At 40.4% G+C, this 9974-nt stretch overlaps 1 protein-coding gene across 1 annotated transcript in view; it reads right to left on the reverse strand.

Annotated features, from left to right (window-relative positions):
• Window positions 1-9372, reverse strand: part of cnksr2a (connector enhancer of kinase suppressor of Ras 2a) — an 84717-nt gene extending 75345 nt beyond the window's left edge. Inside the window, exon 1 of the mRNA XM_013910158.1 lies at window positions 8820-9372. Coding sequence (XP_013765612.1) covers window positions 8820-8883 — 64 coding nt within the window. The 5' untranslated portion in view covers window positions 8884-9372. The remainder of the gene's footprint in view (window positions 1-8819) is intronic.
• Window positions 9373-9974: the final 602 nt, after the last annotated feature.

The raw sequence follows: 9974 nt of genomic DNA on the forward strand, positions 1-9974 counted from the left end.
GACTGAATAAAGTCTAAAATAAATTCAAAAATGTGACCCAAAAAAAAGAGAATGTTGCATATAATTTAATGTTTGCTCGATGCATAAAGTTAAAAGATCAAAACTAATAAAACAAGTTTTAAAAGGAGACTTTTTCATTTGATTACATTTTGTATGATGGATTATGCAGAAAAAGTAGAATTGGGCTGAAAGATCTATTGCTTTATTACCTATTTAGGGGATAAATAAAGTAACTAAGTAACTAATTATTTTTGAAAATAAGTCATCAGTAAAGTAACGGGATTACTTTTTTGGGGAAGTAATCAGTATTTAGTTACTGAATACTTTTTTCAAGTAACTTGACCAACACTGGACGTCACAGTACATGCGATTGATAAGTTGCTACAACAAGGTGGTGGTGCCCAGGACAGAGTTCACAAAGCAGCAGGTGAAATCATGGTGGCTGCGTCTATCTTTTAAGTACAGTCTATGCTGTTATAGACTTTTTTTCTCCTAACCACACCTCAACCTTTATATTTAGGTTTCATTATTGTTGGTCTGCTGCTATTATTCACTTAACAAATTTTCTGCTGATGTGTCGGGTGGCTCTATATGTGTATTTATTTATTTTTTATTTAAAGTCTAATTTTGGCATTTTTCGAATTAGCTGAATTACACCACAGTAATTAGGCGCTCCACTTGGAAGTGCAGAAGTACCATTAAGTGCCCGTGTGGTGAATCACTGATCTACAGTATATTTAGTAAAAATCCTGAAATGTACTCGGCCAACTTTTTTTTTTTTTTAATTGAGTCACAAGCTAGGTGCAAGTCTCTGTGTAGGTTTGTTGTATAACGGTTTCTTTCTGAACAGTCATGCACTCCCATCCCTGTATGTACTGCATACATGTCCATGTGTGAGAAGGAGCAAGATCATGTGTGTGCTTGGTTTAACTGGTACAAAACGTGTGATTCATAGCTGACTCACACACTTGACTCCCACAGAGGCACACTTTTCACAACAACAGGCGAGCCAAACTCCCACAAACACCCTCTTTCTCTCTGTCATACGCACACGCGAGTAATAAAGCTAGATTTTGCACTGACTTCTGGGATGTTCAAGAGTCCTATAAAAGAGCCGGCCCTCCCAGTCGGGTTATGTGTCATCTGTTCCAAGGGCTCTAAAGCTTCGGTAACAATAAAAGCCAGACGAATGCTCGCTCTGTTCCCGGGATTTGTAAATTCAGGATGTTAAGAAGAAAAAAAAAGAAAAAGAGAAACAGCAGTTAAAAGTGAGTTTATTATCGGAAAGTTGCCCATTTGAATCCCAGTGTCATCTGGGAAGATTTTGCAATGGGGAAATAAACTAAAGAAATTCTTCCTGTAAATACAGTTTTGCTTCTTGTTGAACGCTGTTTGAATATTACATCTACTCCAAGTCCTCCCCATCACATCAGTCAGTAATTAGGCAAGATAAAAATAACTCCCCCATCAAAGAAAAAAGAAGAAAAAAAAAAAAAAACTCATGCATGAAAAGTCAGTGGAAGAATCCACATGAAGCAAGGAAAATGGAACTTTGCTCTAGGAAATGCAAAGGCAAAGAAATTAGTCTATCTTTAGAAATGTAATAATCAATAAACAGAACACCAATCTGTGTCAAGCTGCATGGCAGTACACCCAGAAGCCTCTGACTTTCAGTTTCCATTTTATTAATAAAAAAGTTTCAACCAGAAAACTCAAATATTTTAATATAGTTTGGGCACAAATGAACCAACAGCAAATTCAAAACAACAGATTTGGCAAGAGAATGGATGGATGGATTTGGCATACAAAGAAGGACAGTTGTATCTTACTTTTACTGCTGGCATCACAGACAGGTTGGAGGTCCATTTAGCAAACATAATAATAAAGAGGAAGCCAAGAGGTCCAAAAACAGTTCGAAACTCACGGATCAGTCAAAACTCTGGCCTGACTGATGGGCTGAGAAAATAGGAAAGGTAACAAACATAAGCATGGCTGTATGTTAGGTGAGTAATTAGTGGATGGGGGGCACAGTTTGACAGAAGACTGGTAGGAAGAAAAATGGAGGAAGTAGAACAAGGTGAACAATTTCAAAAGTAAACAGGATTTTTTTTTACATTTATGAAGCCACTTCACAAGTTCGTCAATTTTGCCATCAAATGTGCTTTAATAAGCTTTCTCTCTACAAGTTTCAAATCATCATGGCTTTATTAACAGCTCACTCCCATGTGGCCACAATAACATTATCTCTGCTCATTCTAGCCATGCTAGTTCACATTAGACATACTGTTCACACTACATATACTAACTAGTACATCTTTACAATGATAAAAAGTAGACAGAGCTCCCACCGCACAGCTAAAACTGTCATAAATCCCTTTTTTGTTTTAGCACTTCTTCTTATTTAGAAACATCAGGACCAGCTCATCATCATTTGTTGTCAACTCCATTTTATTTCGCAGTCCATTTTTTGAGGATTTTCCACACAAATGTAACACTTTCGGTGTCTACATACATTAAAATACAAATCACTATGTGAACATTTCTGAATTTTGTGTTGCTTTTTTGTATCACGATTGGTCTTTGATGGCCTTTAGAAGGCATATTCCTTCATTGCCCAAAGTTTTATGAAGACTCCTCCTTCATAAAAAGAAAAAGTAAATCTTTGATTTTAGGCAGCGGTAGACAGAAGAGAGTGACTCATTTATAGCTGGAAACCACTGCTTTCACCAGCTGCTGTGTATCTACCTACTGTAGCTATTAAAGCTAGCATTAACTCCACTGGTTCTCCCTGGCTGCCTTTTTTGTCTCCAGCAAATCCTTTTTAAAAGACAACTAGCAAAAGTTTTTTTTAAATATGAAACCTGTTTCTATTTTTTCATTCTATTTGTTTTTATTTATTTATTTTTATCCATAATGGAAAGGCTGAAACTATATAACACAGGGCAGTGAAGTCGAGCACTATTACAAGCCTCTGTCTCCATCTGCCAGTTATTCGATTTAAAACTATTGTAATGCAATTGTACCAAAGTGTTTGCATAAATTAGTAGCTATTTAAAAAAGGGGGCTTTTTAAATGTCACATTTTGATTTTATTTTTCTAATTTGTTATGTTAATATTGTGCTTGATTGAGTTAAGAAATCATTTAGCAAAACATTAATTGATGCAGTGAATGTCACTGAGCATTACCGCTGCTTCAGTACATGCCCTGAACCAGAGCTGATTCGTGCCGTTGCAAATTTCAGAAGCTTGCTTGAACTTTTCAGCCTCTGAGAGAACAAAACAGTTGAAATGATTTCCCCGAGAGCCGCATATTCACTCTGGATTTATTTTTTCTGATGTAAGCTCAGTACTCGTGAGCCTCACCTTAAGCCGAGACATATCAAGCCCACAGACCCAAAATCCACTGATCCTAAAGGCTGTGACTATCACTCTGGCAGCTTTCTCTCATGCCAAGTGGTGTCATCAGATGTGCTCGCACGCTGTCACGCCAATTTCACTGCTGATTTCCAAGTCTAGCGACCAAATTCATGCAAGGGAAATGAGGTGAAATTCTCCCCATCTCAGTGTGTGACCAGATGATAACATAACACGAACGTGGGCAAAGATTCCCAGCATTCCCATCAATGTGGCGAAAGTGCTCACGTTACTATTGAAGTGCACCACTCCCATATTGTTTAAGTATCTGTCGTGCCAATGCTGCACTGTTGCCAAGTCAACAATACCCAGACCTTTTGGCCCCTTTGGCATATGTGATCTGTACATGTTACTGTACACACACACACATACACACACACAGAAGCACGCTATCATGTTTCCCTCTGTCGCCACAGACACACCCGAGAGACCCGGCATGAACTGAATACCACACTAAGGCATGGCATGTGTGTGTGTGTTGCTGCAAATGTCCGAGGACTCGGGTGGAGCCTTCTGTTCAGAACGGGTGTGCTCGTCTGTCAGCTGTTGTGCACAGACGGTCTGAGACGAACAAGTTACCATCCTCCCACACGCTCACACACACACACACACTCAGACGCACATATAAAAACATGCCATATGCACATGACCAACCAATAACCCATCCAACAACGTGCCTCCAAGAACTGACACAGTGCATCATGTAAATACATTTTTGCTGCCATTTCAATAAGCATTTTATTGCCACATGAGTCAATGGTCTCCCTGACCTGCTTTTTGTGCATCAAACAGACATGATGAATAACAATTATTACTAATATTAGTTATCATTAGTCATTTCTCAAAGTGCATTTGAAAGGCGGGCTGTGTTTTGTGATCTGAGTTTGAGAAAACAGGGAGCGATGATGCATCTTGGCATTAAAGCAGGGGAAAAAAGGCTTGAAGAAGCTGGAAACGGTCAATAGGTCAAATTTAAAGGTCATTCAGTAGGTACTTAAGGATTCTCATGTTTGAGTTTTTTATAATGGCCTGTTTGGAAGATTGATGTTGGCATTTTTGATGCTAATCTAAGGTCACGACTTCAAATTTTGAAAAGACCTTCACTGCTAGAACAGCTTAACATGTAGAACAATATGTACAAAAAATATGTAAGACAGAAAAGGAAGTGAGTCCCTAAAACTAACTTGTTTCATCATCTCAAACGGAAGCATTTTTTTTTTTATTATACTTCTATATAGGATTGTATCTTTATGGAAATATAGTACGTTCCCTATATAGAGCTTCCGTAGCAATCAACAGGGAATATTTGCCAAAAGTTTCTGTCATCAAATTAAGTGCATTAAATATTAAATAGCTTCATTCCATAACCATGATGTCATCTGACAAAACAACTATAACTGCAGGTTAAAAATTTTGCCTATATTTACATATAAACTTATCACTTATATAGAAAGTTACAAGTAACAGATGGTATTTCTTACTTCTTCTTACTATGTGTGGAAATAAACCACAAGAGCCATGTTGCACGTGTGCAAAAAACATCATTCACCTGAGCTGCTGCTTGTTACTCTGCTGCTCGTGCACTCTGCCTAAGCTGAAGCAGAGTTCACAAATCTTCTTCTCCTTTAAAAGTACTGATAGTTTTTTTTTTTTACTACTTTCGTTTTAACATTTATAATTTTTCCTAATCAAAAATGTAAATTAGCGTGTGAACAGCAGCCTACCAAGACTGAGTCAGACACATTGATGATACCCTTACAATCCTCATAATCCTTATAAACCTAACACTAGGCCTTGGCGTAGCCCCCACTTTCTGAAACAAGTCTTTCCACATCCATTTAAAGCTACTTCCTTCTGATTTGCTGCCCCTTCTCAGTGGAAGGTTCAAACAGTCTGGGCTGTTGAACATAAATGAAATTGTGACCATGTTTAATATGAGCATCCACCATTGTGACAGAAAAAAGAAAAGCACAATAGTTCCAATTTAATTACAGTTACAGCTGCTTTGGGGTACAGGGGTCTCGAGGGTGAGAAGGGTTAAGACAATTCTTCTTCTTCTCGACCATCAGCGAGTCATTTGTGTTCTGCTCCAGACCTCATTTCTGCTCTGTAAGGTGCGGGGTTAGTGAACCATCACCATTGCAGTCCACTGTAACTGCTGTGAAACCATGCTGAACATGTCAGAGGTGCAAACTGCAGACGTTTTACAAGCTCCTTTATTGCCTCGCTCTAAAACAGAGATTTTGGGTGGAGTGAGAGTTTAATGATAAAACCCTCACTTCTGTTTTAGAGCCCCATAAATCACCGCAAAGCTCGGCTGTGAGCCGTGTTTAGCGTTAAAACATTGACAGCTACCATATGATAGAAGAGATGATTAACACTAAAGTTAAGAATTATAACCCACTTTAATTTATCAATGACTTAACAAATTGGATGGACCAATTTAAAAAGTCCTGTATGACCTTCATATATTTTTTTGTATTTTAGCCAAAGTGATCAGTTTCTACAAAGCACTTGTCCCTATTGCACCAAAGTTGGCCATTAATTCAAATTAAATTAGTTATTCACATATTAAAGTGATTAATGGACTGGTCTTTAGCATGGTCTCCTCCTGGCATGTGGTTTTGGGGAAGCTGGGCCAGTATTATTCATGCATTCAGAACCTAAACGAGTTATTTCATGAGAATTAAGTGAAAAGTTGAACAAATTATTATTGGTGCAGACAACCTGAGCCTAAAGGGACAGTAACTTTAGAAACACCAAAGCTGTAACTTGTTTACCCTTCATGTTTAGAAGCGATTAAATGATCATACATCAAAACAGAATTTGGAATACGTCACAATGTCTGCAACGAGCTGCAGCCAAAATAAGCCGTCACACTGTGTGGGATCTGGGAAATGCACAGTAGCCATTTCTTTTTGTGTGCAAGAGAGTTTTACAATGCTCACACAGGCCCCTGGGTACAGACCTAATCAGCCCGGCTACTGAATTATGCATGACGATAATCTCTAGTCTGATCACTCCAAGGTATCACCAGCACTCTTATAAACAAAACGTAATTACATTTTTGGATAAACACTCAGGCTTAAAGTTTTGCGCTTGTGTTTAACTTGTGTCTTTTTTTTCTTAAAGATGCTGTTCTGTTGCTCTGTATTCACCGATCTCATTTTAATAGCTCTAAAGTCGACAGGAATTACATCTTTAAAGTTACAACCAGTCTGCAAGAAACAGTGATGTATGTGATTAGTGTGCATGTGGTGCATTGCAAAAGCTCTGCGTGGGTCATAATTAGCAGCCAAAGGTGCAGATTTGTTTAACCCAAGGTGCAACGCTTCTTGATTCAACAAAAAGAAACAAAACTTATTTATTAAGGAGCTACTGTCAAAATAAGAGCCTGTGAAATGTTTGCATTAGCATTATAGCTATGTTCAATAGTGAGATAGACAGCATTTTACTGCTTGTTCACACCAAACAAAGTGAAGCCAAAATATCCTAAAAGCACGCACTGTTCCTTTGTGATTTTTGGTACATCATCTGCAACCAGAGTCAGCAGTAACCCTGCGGGTGGTGACGTGATATCGAGCTCGCACCTCCTGCCTGGGCCAAAATGTGAGCACACACAGAGATGCACAAAACAATGACACAGAGGGACGTGATGCTGCTGAAATGCTGCAAAGTTGGTTAAAAATATGTCTCTGAGACAAGAGCTAGAGCTAGAACTATCTAGTGTGCCAAACACAGATCTACTGTATATGCATATTTGCTACCTGATATGTGCCGATATGCAAACTTTCCTCCACAGAACACAGTGGCAACAAAATCCTTTGCGTAACTTAGATAACCAAACGGAGATAGCGCTATTTCTAAGTGTCCCCATTCGTAGGAAGACTCCATATCACATCTGAGTAAATAGTGACACTGAGTCAAGCAGTGACTTCAGAATAAGCTGCAAATGAGTTAGTGAAATACATTGTTTGTTACATAGGAGCATTTTGGGAATTGTCCCCAGAAAGTCTTTAGGAATCAAATTTTTTTAAAAATACAGGTGATTGGTTGAACAAGATGACTGCCACAAGTTACATCCACTGGATAACTTCAACCAGTCCTATGAGCCATATGCGGAGAGCACAGACTGTATATAAGAGATGGATAAATATACCAGTTCTGAAAAGTGAGATATTTGCCAAAGAGCCTTGGCTCATCTGTTATTAGCATGAGAACTGAAAAGCCTGATGGTTGTAGGTGCAAATGATTTCCTGTATCTCTTTATTTTACAGCGAAGAGAGAGGAATCTTCCAGTACTGATGTCTTTTGTTCTAGTGGTTGATGTTACAGTGGCTTAAGCTGTATTTTATATTATCCATGAATCAAAGCAGAAACACCCCTCAGTTCCTCAGAAAACACTTTCTGATGAATTCGTAATCTCAAAAGCTAGTTTGGTATTCATTTTGGAAATTGTTGACTCCATTAGATGCAAGAAGGAGGATATAGTAATATAGTAGGGTGGGACAAGTTAACAAGTTGCTACCATTGGAGCGGTTTGTCTGTGTTTCTCAGACAGATTCACCCATCACTCTTCAAACACCCAGATGGCAAAGCTTGAAGCTTCAGAGTGGGGCCTCCCTTATCACAGGGTGATGGCACCAGAGCTACATCCATCCTCTATATACAGTCTGTTTGCAAAACACTCTGTGACTTAATTCTTGGGAAGTGTTTACAAAAGGCAGATTGGTTGAGCCATCTGCCTGCCACCTTCTATTATGGGCTAACTAACCTCCGAATCATTCAGATCAATGAACCACAGGAGAGCGACACCTAGCGAGCAGTCAGTATATTCTTGCCATGTTTCACAGTTTGGCATCTATCCCTGTCTACCCTCACACCTTACACATGCCTGCAGCTGTGACCTTCACGGCTGGTAGATTCTCACAAGATGTTGATTAGTTGAACTAACAGGTGTGCCATTTGAAACTAAGCAGGATGAATTCTGATGTATTCCCGATTTCGCCTGAAGCAGCCTGAGGAGGTAAGCAGTCGATCTGTCCCCTTTCCCCCTTTCAAAAGTTTCTACACCCGCCCCTGCTCTAAGCAAGGAAGTTTGTTTCTCCTGCTGTCACTCTCTCACACATTACATCATTGCCCACTGATCATCAGGTGCCTGGCTGATGCATCGGCACACACACACACACACCTCCCACACAACAAATCAACTTGTCAGCCTCTTATCTCCCCTGCCTGAATGTCCAGTCGTGATCAGAGACAGTATTTGTGTGTGCGGGTCCGTGTGCGAACGCGTTCCAGCTGTGTAATTTAAAAATGAATCGTGTGCATAATACGTGCGCGTGTCTGTATCGTTGTATTTATGTGTGTGTGTGCGTGTCTGTGCGTGTGTTTCTGCTGCCCACCTTTCATCCAGTCCACCACCTGGCTTGTGCTCCATTTGCTCACTGGCTCCATCACCAGCGCCATCGAGGAAACTTTGCGCTTACTCTCCGTTGCGCGCAAGCAGTGGCGTTACCCCCAGAACAAGGCTCTGTGAGGCGGGTACACCTCCCGCCCTCCTCCACTCCCCTCCCTCTCTAATTTCCTCCGCAGCCAGGTGACTACTTTTTTTTTTTTTTTTTACTTTGTCCCTCTCTGGTCCTGGTCCCGGTGCCTCAGTATCAGCCCTGTGTCGTCTCCCGTTAACGCAGTGGAGCCCTCAGTGCGGGACAGCCCGGGTGTGTGCGCAGCGGAATCCGGCACATTCCCCTGCTCGAGCCGGTCTGACTTGTGTCGCCTCTCTCTGTTTCTCTTCTCTCCCTTCTTCCCAGTGCGCTAGTCCGCTCCTGCGCTCCGGTGTGTGTGTGTGTGTGTGTGGTATTGTAAAGAGAGCGAGAGAGAGGAGTGTGTGTAGGTGTGTGCGCAGCCGCTCCGTTACCGACAGCAGCAGTGTAGGATAGATAAGTCACACCGGACTTAAAGCCGGCAGCATCTCTCTCTCTCTTTTCCAGATATGATTAATCCGTGCACGCGCTCTGTGGGTGGCTCCGCGCGCACGTCAGTGTATTTCCCACCGGAGCGATAGTCATGCAGATATGATTGAGGGAGGAGATATTCTCAGAAGATATTTAATAAGAACGTGTCTTCGATAGAGAGACATTGTGTTACATACAGAGAGAGGGAGAGTCAGCATGGGGTACCTACACACTTTCTGCTCCAGCTGCTGTGTGAGGAAACTTAATGAATCCTCAGCCAACCGCTCCACCTCCACTCCAAAGATCGTTTCTCTGCCCCCTCAAACCATTTATCTTTCTCTCTGCCTTGAAATCCTCCATGTAGATGTTGAGCACACACTTGTTTTACATTTACACCATATTTGCTTGACTGGAAGAGTACAAGACCTACACTTTTTTAAATAAGTAAATATAGGTTGTATGTGGGTTAAACTGGAACATTTAAATTAACATTATACAAATTGATTTATAGTCTTTATTTTGACTCTTGCAGCTGTTTCTTTGCAGTGTTCTTAAAACTTGTTCCTGGACAATTTCAGATAATCTTAAAGAGAGTGCAGGTGA

Source organism: Pundamilia nyererei, unplaced genomic scaffold, assembly GCF_000239375.1.
Source record: "Pundamilia nyererei isolate P.nyererei 1_Seehausen unplaced genomic scaffold, PunNye1.0 scaffold00037, whole genome shotgun sequence".
NCBI classification, from domain to species: Eukaryota; Metazoa; Chordata; class Actinopteri; order Cichliformes; family Cichlidae; genus Pundamilia; species Pundamilia nyererei.